General features: G+C 38.3%; 1 protein-coding gene across 1 annotated transcript in view; it reads right to left on the bottom strand.

Moving 5' to 3' along the window:
• The window catches only part of schip1 (schwannomin interacting protein 1), an 845,783-nt gene that overhangs the window by 773,835 nt on the left and 46,277 nt on the right, over positions 1 to 25,671 (bottom strand). The window contains exon 5 of the mRNA XM_061878138.1: positions 23,099 to 23,213. Coding sequence (XP_061734122.1) covers positions 23,099 to 23,213 — 115 coding nt within the window. The remainder of the gene's footprint in view (positions 1 to 23,098; positions 23,214 to 25,671) is intronic.

The following is a 25,671-nucleotide window of genomic DNA, read 5'->3' as shown; positions in this document are numbered from 1 at the left end:
ATGTACACTATATTACCAAAGGAATTGGGCCACTGTTGCGTTTGGACCAGATGTTCCTCCAAGGGAATTTAAGTTACTGGTCAATCCCAAATTCTTTTGATGACACCAACAGAGATTAAATGATCACCCAGAACAGAATAGGTATTTTGCAATTTATTCCAAAGCTTTGGAGAGACCAACCTAAAAACAACACATTCAAATCGCGTCGTCAAGTTGATCTGAAAACATTACGGAAGCGCTGTGTTCAATATTTTCCTCGCGCCCACTCTCCAGACCGAATACACGTCTATTGTTCTCCTTAGCTGGAGACAGGATGAGACAGGAAAAAAGGATTATTGCTACCCCCTGCATTCCAAGCTCAAGGTAGTCCACAGTGTACCATCGGTCATGAGATGGAGAAAAGATAGAAAGAGTACAAGATGGAACAGTAGCTATTTCGAATATGACTATAGAAAAGAAATAACTCTGAAATATGAATATATGTAGATATCGTTCTCCGTCACCACCCATCCGAATGATGAGAATCAGGTGTCCTGATCACTTGGCCCGGTGTATCAAATCAAGCACTTGGGCATGGAGACTGTTTCTGCAAAAATTTGTGAAAGAACGGGCCGCTCTCAGTGATTTCCAGCGCGGAACTGTCATAGGATGCCACATGTGCAACAAATCCAGTCCTAAAATGTCCACGCTCCTAAATATTCCAAAGTCAACTTTTTTATAAGAAGAGTGAAGAGTTTGGGAACAACAGCAACTCAGCCACCAATTTGTAGGCCACATAAACTGACAGAGAGAGGTCGGCAGTGTCAGGGCGTGGACTATGATGCAGTTTCCTGCGTGGATTGTTTTCCCGAGATGCAAAACAACTGGACCGGACATGGCGTGAAGATAAATACATTATTTAATTCTTACTCTATGGAGTGTAAACAAAAGGCGTGCACAAGGCGGAGACACAAATATTGGCTAAGGTAACAAAAAACTACCGCTAAGGCAGAACTAACCCCACTACAGACTTGACTGTCACTATTATGTTAGATCCACTATGGACTGAACTCTCACACTATTATGTTAGATCCACTATGGACTGGACTCACACACTATTATGTTAGATCCACTATAGACTGGACTCTCACTATTATGTTAGATCCACTATGGACTGGACTGTCACACTATTATGTTAGATCTACTATGGACTGGTCTCTCACTATTATGTTAGATCCACTATAGACTGGACTCTCACACTGTTATGTTAGATCCACTATGGACTGGACTCTTACTATTATGTTAGATCCACTATGGACTGGACTCTCACACTATTATGTTAGATCCATTATAGACTTGACTCTCACTATTATGTTAGATCCACTATGGACTGGCCTCTCACAATATTATGCTAGATCCACTATTGACTGGACTCTCACAATATTTTTAGATCCACTATGGACTGGACTTTCACTATAATGTTAGAGCCAATATGTACTGGACTCCCACTATTATGTTAGATCCACTATGGACTGGACTCCCACTATTATGTTAGATCCACTATGGACTGGACTCTCACACTTAAGTTAGATCCACTATGGACTGGACTCTCACACTATTATGTTGGATCCACTATGGACTGGACTCTCACACTATTATGTTAGATCCACTATGGACTGGACTCTCACAATATGTTAGATCCAATATGGACTGGATTCTCACAATATTATGTTAGATCCACTATGGACTGGACTCTCACACTATTATGTTGGATCCACTATGGACTGGACTCTCACAATATGTTAGATCCAATATGGACTGGATTCTCACAATATTATGTTAGATCCACTATGGACTGGACTCTCACAATATTATGTTAGATCCACTATGGACTGGACTCTCACACTATTATGTTAGATCCACTAAGGACTGGACTCTCACTATTCTGTTAGATCCACTATGGACTGGACTCACACTATTATGTTAGATCCACTATGGACTGGACTCACACTATTGTGTTAGATCCACTATGGACTGGACTCACACTACTATGTTAGATCCACTATGGACTGGACTCTCACTATTATGTTAGATCCACTATGGACTGGACTCTCACACTATTATGCTCGACCCACTCGACGTCCATTGCACCGATCTCCCCTGGTTCTCATTCTCATCCCACTGGGTTGAGTTTTTCCTTGCAATGATGTGGAATCTGAACCGAGGATGTCGTTGTGGCTTGTGCAGCCCTTTGAGACACTTGTGATTTAGGGCTATATAAATAAACATTGACTGATTGATTGATTGATCAAATTCCAGATGAGGGTCAGAAAACCAGGACGGGCCACACAGAATCTCCCTCTAAGAAGGCTCAGAAACATAATCTCACTCAGGGCTTTAACGCCGATTGATCATCGCTCTTAAAAAAAAAAGAAAAGGCCACCGCATGTTCTCTCCCTCCTCTTCCTCCTCCTCTCCAGCTCCTCCTTCCGCCATCCATCCTTCCCGCCACACGTCCCGGAGTCATCAGCGCACTCTCATCTTTCCTCCGCCACACTGTCCGGCTGTGATAAATCTCAGCCATATCTTCCCCACGGGCTTTTTTTTTTTATTTTATTATTTTTTTTTTTTTACAAAATCAATGGCTTTTTTTTTATTTTCGCGTATCACATGGGAGGAAAATGATAAAATATGGGTTTTTATTTAAAAAAAAAATAATAATGCCAGGAGATGAAGCAAGGGGGGCGTGGCCAGTAAATGAATAAATGATGAAAATGGCCTTGCTTTCATCAGAGAGGAGTGACATCACTCATATATAAATAATGGACATCTGCACCAATTTAATGTTCCCCTCGCTTTTTCATTTGTGTTTAATTACTGCTTCTAATGGGACGTGTCCACATGGGCCCACCCCTCTTAATGCCAGCTCGATGGCTGGGGTCACGATCTACGAACCCCGTTTCCATATGAGTTGGGAAATTGTGTTAGATGTAAATATAAACAGAATACAATGATTTGCAAATCCTTTTCAAGCCATATTCACTTGAATATGCTACAAAGACAACATATTTGATGTTCAAACTCATATTTTTTTTGTGCAAATAATCCTTAACTTTAGAATTTGATGCCAGCAACTCGTGACAAAGAAGTTGGGAAAGGTGGCAATAAAAACTGATAATGTTGAGGAATGCTCATCAAACACTTATTGGGAACAGGTGGGTGCCATGATTGGGTATAAAAACAGCTTCCCTAAAAAAGGCTCAGCCTTTCACAAGAAAGGATGGGGCGAGGTACACCCCTTTGTCCACAACTGCGTGAGCAAATAGTCAAACAGTTTAAGAACAACCTTTCTCAAAGTGCAATTGCAAGAAATTTAGGGATTTCAACATCTACGCTCCATAATATCATCAAATGTTCAGAGAATCTGGAGAAATCACTCCGTGTAAGCGGCATGGCCGGAAACCAACATTGAATGACCGTGACCTTCCATCCCTCAGACGGCACTGTATCAAAAACCGACATCAACCTCTAAAGGATATCACCACATGGGCTCAAAAACACTTCAGAAAACCACTGTCACTAAATACAGCTGGTCGCTACATCTGTAAATGCAAGTTAAAGCTCTACTATGCAAAACGAAAGCCATTTATCAACAACATCCAGAAATGCCGCCGGCTTCTCTTGGCCCGAGATTATCTAAGATGGACTGATGCAAAGTGGAAAAGTGTTCTGTGGTCTGACGAGTCCATATTTCAAATTGTTTTTGGAAATATTGTTTTGTGTCATCCGGACCAAAGGGGAAGCGAACCATCCAGACTGTTATCGACGCCAAGTTCAAAAGCCAGCATGTGTGATGGTATGGGGGTGCATTAGTGCCCAAGGCATGGGTAACTTACACATCTGTGAAGGCACCATTAATGCTGAAAGGTACATACAGGTTTTGGAACAACACATGCTGCCATCTAAGCGCCGTCTTTTTCATGGACGCCCCTGCTTATTTCAGCAAGACAATGCAAAGTCACATTCAGCAAGTGTTACAACAGCGTGGCCTCGTAAAAAAGAGTGCAGGTACTTTCCTGGCCCGCCTGCAGTCCAGACCTGTCTCCCATGGAAAATGTGTGGCGCATTATGAAGCGTAAAATACGACAGCGGAGACCCCGGACTGTTGAAGGACTGAAGCTCTACATAAAACAAGAATAGGAAAGAATTCCACTTTCAAAGCTTCAACTATTAGTTTTTTCAGTTCTAAAACGTTTGAGTGTTGCTAAAAGAAAAGGTGATGTAACAGTGGTGAACATGCCCTTTCAATCAATCAATCAATCAATGTTTACTTATATAGCCCTAAATCACTAGTGTCTCAAAGGGCTGCACAAACCACCACGACATCCTCGGTAGGCCCACATAAGGGCAAGGAAAACTCACACCCAGTGGGACATTGGTGACAATAATGACCCAGTGGGACGTCGGTGACAATGATGACTATTCCCAACTACTTTGGAACGTGTTGCAGCCATGAAATTCTGATTTGAGTTTGAACATCAAATATGTTGTCTTTGTAGCATATTCAACTGAATATGGGTTAAAAATTATTTGCAAATCATTGTATTCTGTTTATATTTACATCTAACATAATTTCCCAACTCATATGGAAACGGGGTTTGTACTTCTCTCCGAGTATGGAACCTTGCAAAGACACAGTTGGATTGCCCGGTGTCATTAATCACTTGCCGAATGAGGCCCGGTTATTGAAAGATAAAAATCACAACATTAAAACAGTGCAAATTAGCTTTTTACATTATGCTGATTTACGGCACAATTTCTACAATGTGCAACCAGCTAAAAGGCTAATAAACATGGCTTAAACATCCCCATCTTTAACTTGGGTGTCCCCCGACGTGTTTTGGAATGAAATAAAATTAGCAATGCCGTGACGGCGTATTTTTGCACGAGCAATTACATTTTTCCGCCATAACGGATGCAAACGTGAGGAGTTACTGCCTCTCAGGAAGCCGTCCGAGCTCCGTTTTGACAGTAAACAAGCTAATAGGCAAATGGCACGACCATTAAATGAGTTAAACCCGATCCACGTCAACGCCGGAGCAGAGGTATATAAATTTGTTACAAATGAGTCACCGACTGACACCAATAAAACAAGTCATCTGTTCACATCTGTCTGAAGACACCAGGCACTGGTGTATGTCTCCCTGGGTGTGTGTGTTCTTGTATTTCTACCCTTCTTGAGACACCAAGAAGGAAAAGTAGCTTCCATATGAGGACCGGTGAACAAGTTAGGACCAAATTTATGGTCCCAATACGAAAAAAATCATGGCATCTAATAGAGAGGCAAATACTAGAGTCTGTGAACATTGCTCCAAAGTCAGGAATTGTTGTTGATTTAATGTGCACACAAAAGTAAACAGACAGGTGCAAAGGCAGCAATATATGATAAAACAAGATAAAGGAGGACTTCCATAATCATCCCCGAAAAAACCCGCCAGGTGAACAGCTGATTTTATGACTTGCGGTGCTGACCTAAGACAACCCGCGTCCACTATGTGACCGTAAGATGAACAAATACACCCCTGGTGGTGAAAATCTATCAAAATGAGGGTGATACCAATAAGGAGGGATTTTTCAAATTGATTGTCGGTTTTAAAAGTGCTCCCTCTCTGGTCAACATATGAAATAACATGTGTGTGTAAAAAATTGAAATGCGCCCCATTTGGCCAAAACATATTTAAAACAAAATAAATATTTGCGTGGAGACTTACTGTAATAATTTGAAATAAATAATGGAGATTAAAATTACAAACAAAAGATATAAATAAATAAAAAATGACTGAAAGCTTTCTTTTTCTCACAATGTGTTTACTTTTCTTCTTAAAAATATGGCAATATTCTTTCTTTTTCTGTAATATTGAAATATTTTCTCATAAAATGTTTACTTTTTTATTTAAACACATTACTTTTTAATGCAAAATTCTGACTTTGATCACGATATTGCGATTTTTTGGGGGTATTCTGGTTAAATAGTAACTTTTTTTTGTAAAGTTATAACTTTTGTCATTTTCCCCAAGTAAAATTCCGATTATTGCTAAAACATTACTGAAATTGTAAGGTTTTCTTACAAAATTGTTACTTTTGTTGAGTAAAATGACTCTTTTCATAAACTTTCCAAAATTTTAATGTTTTCTTATAAAATTGTAACTTGTCGAGTAAAATTACGACTCTTTTCATAAACTTGCCAAAATTGTAAGATTTTCTTATAAAATTGTTACAAACGAGTCACCGAATGACACCAATAAAACAAGTTGTCTGTTCACATCTGTCTAGAGACACCAGGAACCGGTGTATGTCTCCCTGGGTGTGGGTATGTGTGTGGGGGGGGGGATTAAGGGAGGGCAGGCGGAGGTATAGATGAAGCCGTCACTTCCCCATGTGAGAGTGCGGGGCTGTGAGAGATGAGAGAATGATCTCCCACGCCGGCTGCAGGAATGCTTACACGATCACTTTCTGTGCTACAGGAATTACAACAACAAAAATGTCACAGAGCAAGGAGCAGATCAATGTCCACCACACAAACACATCTATTGACCCACAAGTTGGCTGATGATGAAATTCGGACTTTTTCACTTGTATATTTTTGCTTTATGTGGACTATGAGCATCTAGGACACACACCGGGCTCACCTGTTACAATTAACATGTGATCAAGCAAGACTGCAGGTACCAGAAGGTAAGACAAGTTGATTTTGCATAATATTGCGAAACAAACACCAGTTAATATGTCTTACCTTATACACACACCATAATAATAATCGTATATTGAAGCACGTACAATCCATCAAGTGGTGCGGCAACATAGCTTACCAAAGTCAGACTTAAACATTTTGATAGATTTTAGTGTGTTATGTTCTATGTTTTCAATGGAATATTTAAAATGTTGGTGTTTACTTGAGACATATTGCCATCATAGTGCAGCTTACACTTATGTCTTATGTTTGACTGCCATCTACTGGTCAACCTTATTACACCATGTACCAAATTAAATAGCTTCGAGGTGGGTGAGCTCAACCAAAACGTATTCCTTACATGAGGCGCACCGGGTTTTAAGGCGCACTGTCGAGTTTTGAGAGAAAAAAAAAAAAAGATTTTATGAGCGGCGTCTTTGTGGTGGATTTTCCGACAACATTCGAGTCCAGCAAACGCTCTCTAATAATCCTTTCTTTTTGCATTTAGACAATTTAACATCATTGGCTCGTTCACGACTTTATATTAGATGTGGCAACAGCGGAGGATGAATGTCTCATAAGAAGATAGAGAAAAATAAGCAATTTTTTAGGATCCATGCAGATCCCAAATACAGATCAGCAGGTACCAGAAGATATGCTTTTGCATAATATTACAAAAAAAAACGCCAGATAATGTCTTACCTTATACACACACCATAATAATACTCTTATGTTTAATACACCGACAAGTCATCAAGCGGTGTGGCTTCATAGCTTACCAAAGTTGTACTAAAACATTTTTTGATAGATTTCTGAGCGCCGCGTGTAACGTTTGTTGCGTTTGGACCAGATGTTCCTCCGAGGGAATTTAAGTTGCTGGTCAATCCCAAGTTCTTTTTCATGACACATAAGCTGATTTTAAATGATAACCCAGAACAAAATAGGTACTTTGCAATTTATTCCAAAGCTTTGGAGAGACCAACCTAAAAGACAACACATTCAAATTGCGTCATCTAGTTGATCTGAAAACCTTACGGAAGCGCTGTCTTCAATATTTCCCTCGCCCTCACCCACCGGAACGAATACACATATCTATTATTCTGCTTAGCCTGAGACAGGAAGAGATAAGAAGGGAGTATAGCTACTCCTTACATTCCTAAAGCTTCAAGTTTAACAGACACAGTTTACTAGTGGACAACCAAAAAGAGAACAAATGGAAAAACACTAGCTGTTTTCAAATATGACTATGAATACAAAGAAAAACTCTTAAATATGGATGTATGTAGATATCTCTCATGTTCTATCTTTTCGAAGGAACATGCAAAATGTTGGTGTTGTTTACTTGAGTCATTTTGCCATCATAGTGCAGCCTTCACTCATTTCTTATGTTTGACTGCCATCTACTGTTCCCACTTATTACACCATGTACCAAATAAAATAGCTTTGAGGTTTGTAAGCTCAATCAAACATATTCCTTACACGAGGCGCACCGGGTAATAAGGCGCACTGTCGAGTTTTGAGGAAGAAAAACAAAGATTTTAATTGCACCTGATAGTTCGGAAAATACGATACTTCTGTGGTGGATTTTCTAGCAGAAGCTCTCTAATAATCCTTCCGTGTTACACTTAAAGAATTCAATTGTTCACTGCAAAACATAAAAGATCATCAACATCTAACTGTTCTTTTTCTGTAGTAATGCACCCTCTAAGTCAGGCCTGGGCAATTATTTTGACTCGGGGGAGCCAAATTTAGAGAAAAGAAATGTGTCTGGGGGCCGGTATATCAGATTTTTAGGGATACCAACACAAAACCTCACAATAACGTCTGATTGAATGCTAAAAACGTTATGGCAGACCGCCTTAAAAACGGAACGGAATTCATTTTTTTACTGAATGAGACACCCAGAATGTACATGAAAATAAAGAATGTGAGATTTTCAATATTAACTACCAAGAATAAAACACTGAAGATAAGATATGAGCGTCACCTTCCCTCTCCATCCACATATTTTACATTCAAGCGAAACGCAACAAAAATGAAACAGTGAAATATGAACGCGGAGGGTAAAACAAAACCAAAAAAACACCTAAAATCTGATATCAATAAGATTTAGAACTTTGTTGTAAAAATCTCCTTCTGCGTTTGTCCCTGACACCCGCATTTCAGGCTCTGGAAACACTCTGTGGAAACGCTCCCCACCCACACTGCTTGGTGCCTCGTCTGAGCTACTACGATGGTCACTTCGATCAGTGGTCCCCAACCTTTTTGTAGCTGCGGACCGGTCAACGCTTGATAATTTGTCCCGCGGCCCGGCGGGTGGGGGTTTGGGGGGGGTTTCTTTGTCATGAAAAAGGGAGGTTTTTGTCATGAAAAAGGGACGTTTTTTGGGTTGGTGCATGAATTGTAAGTGTATCTTGTGTATTTGATGTTGATTTAATAAAAAATAAAAATAAGAATAAATATATATTTTATTTATTTTTTTTAAATAATAAAAAAGTATTCCGCGGCCTGGTACCAATCGGCCCGGTGGTTGGGGACCACTGACTTAGATGATCATCGTAACTAATTAGATGACAATCGTAACTAATTAGATGACCATAGTAACTAACTAGATCACCATAATAACTGGATTACCATAGTAATTAGAGGACCATAGTAACTAATTAGATTATCATAGTAAATAATTAGATGACCACAGTAACTAATTAGATAAGCATAGTAAATAATTACATGACCATAGTAACTAGATAAGCATAGTAAATAATTACATGACCACAGCATACTTGCCAACCCTCACGGATTTTCCGGGAGACTCCCGAAATTCAGCGCCTCTCCCGAAAACCTCTATGGACAAATTTTCTCCCGAAAATCTCCCGAAATTTAGGCGGAGCTGGAGGCCACGCCCCCTCCAGCTCCATGCTGACCTGAGTGAGGACAGCCTGTTTTCACGTCTGCTTTCCCACCATATAAACAGCGTGTCAGCCCAATGACGTTATAACGGTAGAATTATCGAGCTCCATTTTTGTTTCATCTGACCACAGAACTTTCCTCCGGAAGTTCTTATCTTTGTCCGTGTGTTGTCAGGTGACCCCAAACACACGTCAAAAGTGGTACAGGAATGGCTAAATCAGGCTAGAATGAAGGTTTTAGAATGGCCTTCCCAAAGTCCCGACTTAAACGTGTGGACAATGCTGAAGAAACAAGTCCATGTCAGAAAACCAACACATTTAGCTGAACTGCACCAATTTTGTGGTCAAAAATTCAAGCAAAAGCTTGTGGATGGCTACCAAAAAGCGCATTATTGCAGTGAAACTTGCCAAGGGACGTGTAAGCAAATATTAACATTGCTGTACGTATACTTTTGACCCAGGACATTTGCTCACAATTTCATAATACATTCATAAAAGAAGCAAACTTCAGGAAAGTTTTTTGTGACCAACAAGTATGTGCTCCAATTACTCTATCAGAAAAAACTCAGAGTTATACAAAAGACTGGAACCTCAAGACAGCCATGCATACTTGCCAACCCTCACAGACTTTCCGGGAGACTCCCGAAATTCAACGCCTCTCTCGAAAACGTCACGGGACAAATTTTCTCCCGAAAATCTCTCGAAATTTAGGCAGAGCCGGAGGCCACGCCTCCTCCAGCTCCATGCGGACCTGAGTGAGGACAGCCTGTTTTCACGTCCGCTTTCCCACAATATAAACAGCGTGTCTGCCCAATGACGTTATAACTGTAGAATTAGAGGGCGAGTTCTTGGTTTCTAATATGGGTTTATTGTTAGGCAGTTTCATTATAAATAAATGGGTTGTACTTGTATAGCTCTTTTTTACCTTCAAGGTACTCAAAGCGCTTTGACACTACTTCCACATTTACCCATTCACACACTGATGGAGGGAGCTGCCATGCAAGGCGCTAACCAGCACCCATCAGGAGCAAGGGTGAAGTGTCTTGCTCAGGACACAATGGACGTGACGATGTTGGTACTAGGTGGGGATTGAACCAGGGACCCTCGGGTTGCGAGTGGCCACTATCCCACTGCGCCATGTCCTCCCAACACAATAACAACACACAACAACAGCAGCCATGTTTTCGTCTACCGTTAAGCAGTTTGTCTGCCGTAAACAGCAATGTGACACTCTCAAACAGGACAATACTGTCATCTACTGTACATGCACCACAACACCTCCAAGCAACTTCAACCCTTTACTAATACCCTCCTCCATTCACATCCCATCTCCCCGGATTGTAAATAACCTAATGTAAATAATCGAATGTATTTTGTAACGTATATACTTGTTCTTATGCTATCTGAACACATTATGTTCTCTGCAGGCTGTACATATCCTACTAAATAAGACCTATACTGTTTCAATGTCCACATTTCTCTGTTGATGCAATTGTTGATGACTGAAGTACTGATATCAACCAAAGCTCCTCATCCCACCCCCCGGATTGTAATAATGTAAATAATTCAATGTACATACTATGATGATTAACTTGTGTGATGACTGTATTATGTTGATAGTATATATTTGTACCATGAATTGAAATCGGAGGTCTCAAGGTTGGCAAGTATTGACCATAGTAACTAATTAGATTACCATAGTAACTAATTAGATAAGCATAGTAACTAATTAGATGACCATAGTAAATAATTAGATAAGTATGGTAAATAATTCGATAGGCATAGTAACTAATTAGATAAGCATAGTAAATAATTAGATAGGCATAGTAACTAATTAGATAAGCATAGTAACTAATTAGATAGGCATAGTAACTAATTAGATAGGCATAGTAACTAATTAGATAGGCATAGTAACTAATTAGATGACCATAGTAACTAATTAGATAAGCATAGTAACTAATTAGATAAGCATAGTAACTAATTAGATGACCATAGTAACTAGTATATCATGCAGATTCCAAGCATGGAAAGACTTAGTATAGTTGAAGACTTACGGTCATTAGAAAAGATGAGTGCACATCATAACGGCAGCTACACTTGCCATCTTAAACATCTAAAAAAAATATTTAGGAATGTCGGGCGGGCCAGATTGAAAAGGTTAACGGGCCGCATGTGGCCCCCGGGCCTTAAAGGGGAAGTTTATCACCAGACCTATGTAAGCATCAATATATACCTTGATGGTGGAGAAAAAAAGACCATATAATTTTTTAACCGATTTCCAAACTCTAAATGGGTGAATTTTGGCGAATTAAACGCCTTTCTGTTTATCGCTCATGTGGTGATGACGTCAGAATGTGACGTCTCCGAGGTAATACAGCCGCCATTTTCATTTTCAACACATTGCAAACACCGGGTCTCAGCTCTGTTATTTTCAGTTTTTTCGAGTATTTTTTGGAACCTTGGAGACATCATGCCTCGTCGGTGTGTTGTCGGAGGGTGTAACAACACTAACAGGGAGGGATTCAAGTTGCACCACTGGCCCGAAGATGCCAAAGTGTCTGCCGCCAGACCCCCATTGAATGTGCCAGAGTGTCTCCACATTTTACCGGCGATGCTAAGGCAGACATGGCACAGAGATGTATGGATAACCTGCAGATGCATTTGCAACCATAAAGTCAACGAAATCACAAAGGTGAGTTTTGTTGATGTTGACTTATGTGCTAATCAGACATATTTGGTCGCGGCGTGACTGCCAGCTAATCGATGCTAACATTCTATGCTAATCGATGCTAACATGCTATTTAGCAACTGTGCTGAGGCAGACATCCCACAGAGATGTATGGATAACCTGCAGATGCATTTGCAACGATAAAGTCTACGAAATCACAAAGGTGAGTTTTGTTGATGTTGACTGCCAGCTAATCGATGCTAACAAGCTATGCTAATCGATGCTAACATGCTATTTAGCGACGGTGCTGAAGCAGACATGGCACAGAGATGTATGGATAACCTGCAGACGCATTTGCAACTATATTACGTTTCCTTCCACCCATATTTAATGCTAAACAAACACTTACCAATCGACGGATTTAAGTTGCTTCAGTGTCAAGAGATGCGAAAGTCCTGATCGTTTGGTCCGCACATTTTTACCGGCGATGCTAACGCAGCTATTCGGCCATGCTATGGCTATGAATAGCGTCAATAGCTATTGGCTCAATAGCTTCAGTTTCTTCTTCAATACTTTCATACTCCAACCGTCCGTTTCAATACATGCGTAATCTGTTGAATCGCTTAAGTCGCTGAAATCCGAGTCTGAATCCGAGCTAATGTCGCTATATCTTGCTGTGGTATTCCCATTGTTTTTTTACATTTTGGCAGCACTGTGTGACGTCACAGGGAAATGGATAGTGGCATCGCAAATAGCGAAAATCAAGCACTTTAAAGCTTTTTTTAGGGCTATTCTGGGATCGGGAACTGATTTTTATTGTTTTCAACCCTTTTGAAATTGTGATAATGTTCCCCTTTAATTTGCCCAGGTCTGCTCTAAGTGTCCATTTTTGTGCCGTTCCACTTTTTTTTTAATATTTCTTATTTCATCTTCCTTCCCCTATCATAAAATGTCCAAATGTCATCATTGTCGATCTTTTCAAAAGGCATCCATCGTGCACACGCCTGCAGGATACTACCTGGTTTGGAGCCACTCTGCCTCGACACAGTGCACACCCAGCCCCCGCAGGCGAGGGGGGGTTGGGGGTTTGGGGGGAGTGGGGACAATGTGTTTCAGACTGTCAGATGTATTGATTTACGATGGGCAGGGCCAGGGAAGGACCAGAGCGGGGCATGTAGAGCCGCGTGGAGGTGATAGTTTACAGCAGGCTTATGTCCGCTGAGGCTCCCAACACAAACACATGGACTCCGAGGGAGATGAGCAGAATTTGACATTGAGACCAGCAAAGTTGAATTCCTGCCGGTGTTGCTCGGCTTCAATAGCGGAGTCGTGAAATAAGCATGAAGCCTGTTTGAACCCCAGCCCTCTCCTTATAGGCCAGCAGCCCAGCCAGATTTTTTGACACGGCACGCCTGCATCCTTCCTCTACAGGGCATAAAACATTTTAAAAAAGCCGGTAAAGCTGTACAACGCACGAGGGGAAAATCTGCACTGATTATATTTGAAAAACAATTCCGTCCCGCATGGAAATTGATTTACAGGCTGTCAGAAGAACAAGTGGCACAATAACTCCTCAATAACTCCTCACCGTAAAACACGGCTATTCCACTAAATTGTTCCGGAGGGGACGGTGTTTTCAGAGAGCTAATGACTGAAGGTCAGACTTTTTCATTTCTCGTTTTGATATGTCAATCAATGCAAGGCTCACAACACGAAAAAAGGTAATAAAGTCATGAATGTATATATTAAAACAGGTAAGATTCTCTATGAAACATGCGTCCGGGGACAGGTAAAAGTCCTACTTTATATTAGAAATGCCAACAGCGGAGGATGAATGTCACATAAGAAAATAGAGAAAAAGAAGAAACTTATCGACTACGGTGTCGACATAGACTACAAAGGCAAACGCGCAGAATTTTTCAGGGTGTATGCAGATCCCAAATACAGATCAGCAGGTACCACACTGCAAAAACTGAAATCCAAGTAAGATTAAATATCTCAAAAAAGGGTGATATTTGCTTATTTTCTGTCTAAAAAGATAATTCTTCTCACTATGCAGATTGGGTATCAATCCGATACCAAGTAGTTACAGGATCATACATTGGTCATATTCTAAGTCCTCATGTGTCCAGGGACGTAATTCCTGGAGTTAGCCTAAGGTTTATTTATTTTATTTTATTATATTTGATTGACACATGCTTTTATATAATTTCACATACGAGTAAAATTAAGAAGTTTAAATATTAGTATTAAATATGATCAAAATTCGGCAACCACAGATGATGCACTAGCTGGACCCAGGGGCGGACCACTCATCTGTACATCAGTTGGGGACGTCTCTGCACTGCTGACCTGTCTCCACTCAAAATGATCTACTGCTGGCCCCACTATGGACTGGACTCACAGACTATTATGTTAGATCCACTATGGACTGGACTCTCAAACTATTATGTTAGATCCACTATGGACTGGACTCTCACTATTATGTTAGATCCACTATGGACTGGACTCTCAAACTATTATGTTAGATCCACTATGGACTGGACTCTCAAACTATTATGTTAGATCCACTATGGACTGGACTCTCACTATTATGTTAGATCCACTATGGACTGGACTCTCACTATTATGTTAGATCCACTATGGACTGGACTCTCACACTATTATGTTAGATCCACTATGGACTGGACTCTCACTATTATGTTAGATCCACTATGGACTGGACTCTCACAATATGTTAGATCCACTATGGACTAGATTCTCACGATTATGTTGGATGCACTATGGACTGGATTCTCACTATTATGTTAGATCCACTATGGACTGGACTCTCACTATTATATTCGATCCACTATGGACTGGACTCTCTCACTATTATGTTAGATCCACTATGGACTGGACTCTCACACTTATGTTAGATCCACTATGGACTGGACTCTCTCACTATTATGTTAGATCCACTATGGACTGGACTCTCACATTATTATGTTAGATCCCCTATGGACTGGACTCACACACTATTATGTCAGATCCACGATGGACTGGACTCTCACACTTTTATGTCAGATCCACTATGGACTGGACTCTCACACTATTATGTTAGATCCACTATGGACTGGACTCTCATACTGTTATGTTAAATCCACTATGGACTGGACTCTCACACGGTTATGTTGGATCCACTATGGACTGGACTCTCACACTATTATGTTGGATCCACTATGGACTGGACTCTCACACTATTATGTTAGATCCACTACGGACTGGACTCTCTCACTATTATGTTAGATCCACAATGGACTGGACTCTCACACTATTATGTTAGATCCACAATGGACTGGACTCTCACACTATTATGTTAGATCTACTATGGACTGGACTCTCACACTATTATGTTAGATCCACTACGGACTGGACTCTCACACTATTATGTTAGATCCACTATGGACTGGACTCTCACACTATTATGTTAGATCTACTATGGACTGGACTCTCACACTATTATATTAGATCCACTACGAACTGGACTCTCACACTATTATGTTAGATCCACTATGGACTGGACTCTCACTATTGTGTTAGATCCACTATGGACTGGACTCTCACACTATTATGTTAGATCCACTATGGACTGGACTCTCACTATTATGTTAGATCTACTATGGACTGGAGACTCACACTATTATATTAGATCCACTACGGACTGGACTCTCACACTATTATGTTAGATCCACTATGGACTGGACTCTCACTATTATGTTAGATCCACTATGGACTGGACTCTCACACTATTATGTTATATCCACTACGGACTGGATTCTCACACTATTATGTTAAATCCACGACGGACTGGACTCTCACACTATTATGTTGTATCCACTACGGACTGGACTCTCACTATTATGTTAAATCCACGACGGACTGGACTCTCACACTATTATGTTAGATCCACTATGGACTGGACTCTCACACTATTATGTTAGATCCACTACGGACTGGAATCTCACACAATTATGTTAGATCCACTATGGACTGGACTCACACTATTATGTTAGATCCACTATGGACTGGATTCTCACGATTATGTTAGATCCACTATGGACTGGATTCTCACTATTATGTTAGATCCACTATGGACTGGACTCTCACACTATTATGTTAGATCCACTATGGACTGGACTGAAATTTTAATTTTCCTGAAGGAACTCTCCTGACGGAATAAATAAAGTACTATCTAATCTAATCTAATCTCTCACACTATTATGTTAGATCCACTATGGACTGGACTCTCACACTGTTATGTTAGATCCACTATGGACTGGACTCTCACTATTATGTTAGATCCACTATGGACTGGACTCTCACACTATTATGTTAGATCCACTACGGACTAGACTCTCACTATTATGATAGATCCAATATGGACTGGACTCTCACACTGTTATGTTGGATCCACTATGGACTGGACTCTCACACTATTATGTTAGATCCACTATGGACTGGACTCACACTATTATTTTAGATCCACTATGGACTGGTTGATTGATTGAAAATCAAGAGTAATATTATTAATTCCGGGTTAATATCGGAGTGGGCCCAGGGATCCTCTATAGTGGATAAGTTGGGTCTCGAGGTCAAAAAGGTTAAGTTACCCTGCAGATGGAAATTAGTCTTTGGCTACAATCTGCCACATCAACATTGCATATGTCCTATATATGTACTATAATAAAGAAGTTGTAATATACAACTATGAAACTTCTTGTTTCTTTGGTAGGAAATGAGCGGCGGACTGGTACCGTGGTTGGGGACCACTGTTCTAGAGGATTACTCACTAAATAGTGATAAACACACATTTATATAAACATATTTAACATTCACATATTCTCCGGCGGGTTATAAAGTGTTTAATCTGTGTGGGGTGTGGACAAAAATAATCGACTGATTACTTTATGACTCTCTCTCCTCTTTTCTTTGTGTTCATGCAACATGTTGAGAATATAATGAGACTACACCTGAACCGTGACCTTGACCTAAATGCAAATAGAACACAAAAAAAAACAATTGCGTATGCGAGCTCAGTGGGGAAGTATTCCAGTAAGCGCAGGTGGAAGCAGGACTGTTGACATGATGAATGGCTCCACCCCCCCCCCAAACTGTTTCTGTACCAGCGTCCCAGTTTGAGTATTAAAATAACCTAAGATTTCACCAAATCCCTGCAGGATCCATCGTCCTGCATGAGAGCCAAGATGTCACATACAACACCCAATACACACACACACGTGCAATATTGACATTTTACTGACTGCAGAAGTGTGTGTGTGTGTGTGTGTGTGTGTGTGTGTGTGTGTGTGTGTGTGTGTGTGTGTGTGTGTGTGTGTGTGTGTGTGCAACTTTGTCATGTTGTCTCTTAAGTTACAGCCACTTTGTAATTAGGAGCGCTGTTTGCAGCTGTGCTAATGAACAACAAACTCTGTCAAGCAGAACAAACAAGCTAAAAACAAAGTTAAAGCAGACACAGTCTCGCCAGGAGAGCGGTCCATCTGTTTGCTGAGGGACTTTTGCTTTTTTTTTTTCCTCCAGACTTGAAAGAAGACCCGGCACGCAAGCGCGCACGCCCGCGCACGCACACGCGCACACACACACACACACACACACACACACACACACACACACACACACACACACACACACACACACACACACACACACACACACACACACACACACACACACACACACACACTTGTATTTCCGACCTTCTTGAGACCTCCGAAAAAAGCCTCCCTCTTTAGGACCACCCTTTCTAGATATATAACAAGTTGTATTTCCAACATGAATAATATATACATACTATGCAAATATAAAAAAGCTTGTTGTGAAAAATGAGTTGGAATTTCACAGGAAAAAAGGTAAAATTTTACGAGAAAATTTTGGAATTTTGGCAGTGTTATAAAAGTCGTCATTTTACTCAACACAAGTCAAAATTTCACCAAAAAAACTCAACATTTGTGCAATATATTGATAAAAGTTGGAATTGTACTCAATGACAATCGCAATTTTACAAGAAAAAAGACTAAAATGTTGGCGAATTTATGAAAAGGGTCGTATTTTTACTCAACAAGTCAAATTTATGAGAAAACCTTACAATTTTGGCAAATTTATGAAACGTCGTCTTTTTACTCGACAAGTCAAAATTTTGTATGAAAACCTTACAATTTTGGAAAATTTGTGAAGAGTCGTAAATTTACTCAACAGTCACAAATTTAAGAGAAAACCTTACAATTTTGGCAAATTTATGAAAAGTCGTATGTTTACTCGACAGTCACAAATTTATGAGAAAACCTTACAATGTTGGCAAATTTATGAAAAGTCGTATTTTTACTGGACAAGTCACAATTGTATAAGAAGACCTTACAATTTTGCCAAATTTATGAAAAGTCGTATTTTTACTGGACAAGTCACAATTGTATAAGAAAACCTTACAATTTTGGCAAATTCGTGAAGAGTCGTAAATTTACTCGACAGTCACAATTTTGTGAGAAAAACCTTAATTTTTGGAAAATTTTTGAAAAGACTCAGAACTTTACAAAACACAATTGTATGAGAAAACCTTACAATTTTGGCAGATTTATGAAGTCGGAATTTTACTCGACAAAAGGTCACAATTTTATGAGAAACCCTTACAATTTTGGCAAATTTATGATAAGAGTCGTAATTTTACTCAACAAAATTCACAATTTTGTAAAAAAAAAAAAACTTACAATTTTGGCAAATTTATGATAAGAGTCGTAATTTTAAATCTACAAAATTCACAATTTTGTAAAAAAAAAAAAACTTACAATTTTGACAAATTTATGAAAAGAGTCATAATCGTACTCGACAGAAGTCACAATTTTATAAGAAAATCTTACGATTTTGGCAAATTTATCAAAAGAGTCTTAATTGTACTCGACAGAAGTCACAATTTTAGAAGAAAACCTTACAATTATCGCAAATTTATGAAGAGTCGTAATTGTACTCGACAAAAGTCACAATTTTGTAAATCAAAAAACTTTAAAATTTTGACAAATTTATGAAAAGAGTCATAATTGTACTTGACAGAAGTCACAATTTTACAAGAAAACCTTACAATTTTGACAAATTTATGAAGAGTCGTAATTATACTCGACAAAAGTCACAATTTTGTAAATTAAAAAACTTTACAATTTTGACAAATTTATGAAAAGAGTCATAATTGTACTCGACAAAAGTCACAATTTTATAAGAAAATCTTACAATTTTGGCAAATTTATCGAAAGAGTCGTAATTGTACTTGACAAAAGTCACAATTTTGTAAATTAAAAAAACTTTACAATTTTGACAAATTTATGAAAAGAGTCATAATTGTACTCGACAAAAGTCACAATTTTATAAGAAAACCTTACAATTTTGGCAAATTTATCAAAAGAGTCTTAATTGTACTTGTCAAAAGTCACAATTTTGTAAATTAAAAAAATTTACAATTTTGACAAAGTTATGAAAAGAGTCATAATTGTACTCGACAAAAGTCACAATTTTATAAGAAAACCTTACAATTTTGGCAAATTTATCAAAAGAGTCATAATTGTACTCGACAAAAGTCACAATTTTATTAATTAAAAAAACTTTACAATTTTGACAAATTTATGAAAAGAGTCATAATTGTACTCGACAGAAGTCACAATTTTATAATAAAACCTTACAATTATCGCAAATTTATGAAAAGAGTCGTAATTGTACTCGACAAAAGTCACAATTCTGTAAATTAAAAAACTTTACAATTTTGACAAATTTATGAAAAGAGTCATAATTGTACTCGACAAAAGTCACAATTTTATAAGAAAATCTTACAATTTTGGCAAATTTATCAAAAGAGTCGTAATTGTACTCGACAAGTTACAATTTTGCAAACTAAAAAAACTTTCCAATTTTGACAAATTTATGAAAAGAGTCATAATTGTACTCGACAGAAGTCACAATTTTATAAGAAAACCTTACAATTTTGACAAATTTATGAAGAGTCGCAATTATACTCGACAAAAGTTACAATTTTGTAAATTAAAAAAACTTTATAATTTTGACAAATTTATGAAAAGAGTCATGATCGTACTCGACAGAAGTCACAATTTTATAAGAAAATCTTACGATTTTGGCAAATTTATCAAAAGAGTCTTAATTGTACTCGACAAAAGTCACAATTTTGTAAATTGAAAAACTTTACAATTTTGACAAATTTATGAAAACAGTCATAATTGTACTCGACAGAAGTCACAATTTTAGAAGAAAACCTTACAATTATCGCAAATTTATGAAAAGAGTCGTAATTGTACTCGACAAAAGTCACAATTTTGTAAATCAAAAAACTTTAAAATTTTGACAAATTTATGAAAAGAGTCATAATTGTACTCGACAGAAGTCACAATTTTACAAGAAAACCTTACAATTTTGACAAATTTATGAAGTCGTAATTATACTCGACAAAAGTCACAATTTTGTAAATTAAAAAACTTTACAATTTTGACAAATTTATGAAAAGAGTCATAATTGTACTCGACAAAAGTCACAATTTTATAAGAAAACCTTACAATTTTGGCAAATTTATGAAGAGTCGTAATTGTACTCGACAAAAGTTACAATTTTGTAATTTAAAAAACTTTACAATTTTGACAAATTTATGAAAAGAGTCATAATTGTACTCGACAGAAGTCACAATTTTATAAGAAACCCTTACAATTTTGACACATTTATGAAGAGTCGCAATTATACTCGACAAAAGTTACAATTTTGTAAATTAAAAAACTTTATAATTTTGACAAATTTATAAAAAGAGTCATAATCGTACTCGACAGAAGTCACAATTTTATAAGAAAATCTTACGATTTTGCAAATTTATCAAAAGAGTCTTAATTGTACTCGACAAAAGTCACAATTTTGTAAATTGAAAAACTTTACAATTTTGACAAATTTATGAAAACAGTCATAATTGTACTCGACAGAAGTCACAATTTTAGAAGAAAACCTTACAATTATCGCAAATTTATGAAAAAAGTCGTAATTGTACTCGACAAAAGTCACAATTTTGTAAATCAAAAAACTTTAAAATTTTGACAAATTTATGAAAAGAGTCATAATTGTACTCGACAGAAGTCACAATTTTACAAGAAAACCTTACAATTTTGACAAATTTATGAAGAGTCGTAATTATACTCGACAAAAGTCACAATTTTGTAAATTAAAAAACTTTACAATTTTGACAAATTTATGAAAAGAGTCATAATTGTACTCGACTAAAGTCACAATTTTATAAGAAAATCTTACAATTTTGGCAAATTTATCGAAAGAGTCGTAATTGTACTCGACAAAAGTCACAATTTTGTAAATTAAAAAAACTTTACAATTTTGACAAATTTATGAAAAGAGTCATAATTGTACTCGACAAAAGTCACAATTTTATAAGAAAACCTTACAATTTTGGCAAATTTATCAAAAGAGTCGTAATTGTACTTGTCAAAAGTCACAATTTTGTAAATTAAAAAAATTTACAATTTTGACAAAGTTATGAAAAGAGTCATAATTGTACTCGACAAAAGTCACAATTTTATAAGAAAACCTTACAATTTTGGCAAATTTATCAAAAGAGTCATAATTGTACTCGACAAAAGTCACAATTTTATAAATTAAAAAAACTTTACAATTTTGACAAATTTATGAAAAGAGTCATAATTGTACACGACAAAAGTCACAATTTTATAAGAAAACCTTACAATTTTGGCAAATTCATCAAAAGAGTCGTAATTATACTCGACAAAAGTCACAATTTTGTAAATTAAAAAAACTTTACAATTTTGACACATTTATGAAAAGAGTCATAATTGTACTCGACAGAAGTCACAATTTTATCAGAAAACCTTACAATTTTGGCAAATGTATGAAAATAGTCGTAATTGTACTCGACAAAAGTCACAAATTAAATCAACAACAAAATCCTGACTTTGGAGCAATGTTCACGGACTCTAAAATTGGGTTCTCTATTAGATGCAACAGTTTTCATTCATAATTTCGGTCCTAACTTGTTCACCGGTCCTCACATTTACGGTACTTTTACCCCGTTGGTGTCTCAAGAAGGGTAGAAATACGAAGAAATACAACACACACACACACACACACTCTCTCTTGTAAGAATGCATGCAGACATGACATCATTTTGTTCTGTCTCTGCAAAGGGTTTGTGCATGCTAAATGCTTAGTTGGAGATAAATAAATAAATAATATATATATATATATATATATATATATATATATATATACATATACATATACACACATATACACATTTGTTGTCTGATTTGTGTGTGTGTGTGTTTCAATCAAAAGTAATCTTTCTTTGCATTCATCTCTGCCTCTGTTGTGTGTTTATCTGCCACTACTCCAGCTTTTGTTTGTCTGCCATGCCCTGTGAGCAGTGTTTCATTCTCCCTTTTCCTCAAGGGAGGCACGTGGGGTGAGGGGGGACACCGGGGGGGGCGTGATGTTGGGGGCGGGGGGAGACACGGCAAAGACACTTCATTAATCAATCAACCAGCTCTGAAAATTTACCTAATTAAGGGCTAATTACGGATCTGGGCGTCTTGCCAGCTGGCGTCCAGATCGTCCGTGCCCCCCCCCCCCCTTGATGCGACCCCGGCGCCGCCCCGGATGACACTGAAGGTAAACACCCCTCCCTCCCTCTTCCTTTATTAGACTATCCGCTCAAGATAAGGCTGCAGCAATTGCTGTCAACCTGCCTTTTCTTACCGGGAAAAGGTTGGTGGTCTTCTCGGGGTCGTCTGGACTCTCCTGCGTTCCGGTCTTGTCACGGTCCTGCCAGCCCCCCCTGCGCCACACGCTGGCACGCCAGGCACGCTGGATACTGGAAGTGTGAAAGAGAAGATATACATCATCTCCCAAAACCCTGTGTCACTCGTGCATAGACTTTCAGAAGACACTATATCAGGGGTCGGGAACCTTTTTGGCTAAGAGTCAAAATGCCAAATATTTTAAAATGTATTTTCATAAGAGCTATATAATGTTTTTTTAACACTGAACACAACTAAAAGCGTGCATTTTTAAGTAAGACCAACATTTCTAGAGTACAATAGGTCTCTTATTCTTTGTAATAACATTGTTATTCTGAAGCTAACTGTGGAGGGGGCGTGGCCTGCAGCGAGGACCGGCCTCAAAATCAGCAACAGGTGCGTAGTAGGCCCACCTGGGCCTTTTTATCAAATCACCTGTCGCTCTGTTATAAGCAGCAGCCAGGAGGAGAGACGGGGTTGGGGCTGTAGCCAGAGCGCGAGCGAGAACGAAAGAGAAAAATACAATTGCTGGAAAGCAACTGAGAGACTCATTGAAAAATAAAACAATATTGTAACCCTGAATCAGGCTCTCATGTCAGGGCTTGGTGGTCTGAAGAACCCCCAGGAGGGCAAGCCCCACACTAACCAATAGTAAATAAATAACTTCTTACCATTAACGCAACTTCTTGAACAGGTGCGGTAGAAAACGGATGGATGGATTAAAAATGCATGAGAATGTTTTATAATTTTAACTTTATTTTTTAACACTGTGATTACAAGTGGAATTAAAGCTGCAAGCAGCGTTGGTCAGGTCCGCCTTTGGCCGCTGCCAAGCCCTGGTCTAAGTCAGACCTACATAGAGGTCTTTGTTTCATGTCTCTACGACATTCCTAACAGAAGTTACAAGCAGTTTTGTCTGGGTTTTTTCCTAGGGGGCGCTAGAGCACAATTTTGGCTTTTGGGGTTTGGTTTTTTATTAGATGGCAATTTTCGCCAGTCCTGATGTGTGTGTAAAATTTGGTGAGTTTTGAAGCATGTTAAGGGGGTCAAATTACAGATCGGCGTTTCTGGAGGTTGTTGATAAATGGCTTTCGCTTTGCATAGCAGAGCTTTTACTTGCACTTTGAAGCATTTTAAGGGGGTCAAATTACAGCTCAAAGAGGCAAAAATGACATTTTTTAGGAAACTTTGCGCAGGGGTTCTTTGATGGCGCGTGAAATCAAAACCGGAGCAGTAATCAAAACTTTATTGGATAGTTTTAATCAAAAGGGTTCAATCTCTCTCCTGTGCGAGTTTGAAGCCGAAACGACAAACGCACTCTGAGGAGTTTACGTTTGAAAAAGGTGACGGATTTTTACAAAACTGGTATTTTGAAGGGGTAATTTTTAACTTCCTGTTGATTTTTGCCGAAGGATGTCAATCATCTAAATGTAGGTCTAAGTGAGACCTATATAGAAGTTTTTGTTTCATGTCTTTCCAGCATTCCCAACAGAAGTTACAAGCAGTTTTGTATGTGTTTCCTTCCTCGAAGCAGTTTTTGCTGTGTTTTGATCAAAAATTGCGCAAGAGCGCAATTTTGAGTTTTTTTTTTTTTTTTTTTTTTTTTTTTCATTAGATCGCAATTTCTGCCAGTCCTGATGTGTGTGCTAAGTTTGGTGAGTTTTGAAGCATTTTAAGGGGGTCAAATTTCAGCTCAAAGAGGCAAAAATTGAATTTTTTGCGAAAATTTTGTTTTGAAGGTTTTTTTTCCAACTTCCTGTTGATTTTTGCCCTAGAAGGTAGATTGTGAAATGTAGGTCTAAGTTAGACCTACGTGGCAGTTTTTGTTTCATGTCTGTACGACATTCCTAACAGAAGTTACAAGCAATCTCTTTTTCGTTCCTTCCTAGGGGGCGCTAGCGCGCAATTTTGATTTTTCTGGTTTGGCTGCCCAATAAGTTGGGAAGGCATGCCAGACCGATTGTGTCAAATTTGGTGAGTTTTGAAGCATGTTAAGGGGGTCAAATTACAGCGCATAGGTGCGGAATAATAATAAAACGCACCAGTTTCAATAGGGTCCTTGGCCCATGGCAAAGGACTCCACAGGAGTCCTTTGCCATGGGCCAAGGACCCTAATAAACAACATAACTAAAGTGGAATAAACAGGTGAAATGTAATTTAGAAAAAGTTGCAATGTTTAATAAAAAAAAAAAAAAACTGTTTTTTTTTTCTTTAAAACTGTCATTGCTCAAAACATAATGAATCAAAATGTTTTCATAAATGAACTTATGTAATAGTGTGATGTTGTTTCGCTATATTATAAACGGGACAGGGTGCTATGTTTTATTTTGAAGTATTGGTTTTATTTTGAAGAACCGGATGACCAGTGCAGGAAGTTAGTCTGCGTTTTTTTCAGATTTTTACTTCCTCTTCTATCGGACTTTTGCTGATGAGGTAATAATTCTTTGCTCTGTGTTTGTGTAAATATTTCTAAACTTTCATAATACTATAAAAGTTAAAACAATGTTGTAGGTATAAGTGATGTGTTGTTTT

The sequence above is a fragment of the Nerophis ophidion genome, linkage group LG18 (assembly GCF_033978795.1).
Source record: "Nerophis ophidion isolate RoL-2023_Sa linkage group LG18, RoL_Noph_v1.0, whole genome shotgun sequence".
NCBI lineage: Eukaryota > Metazoa > Chordata > Actinopteri > Syngnathiformes > Syngnathidae > Nerophis > Nerophis ophidion.
Note: the sequence above shows the minus strand (reverse complement) of the source record. Positions and strands in the feature narration are given on the sequence as shown.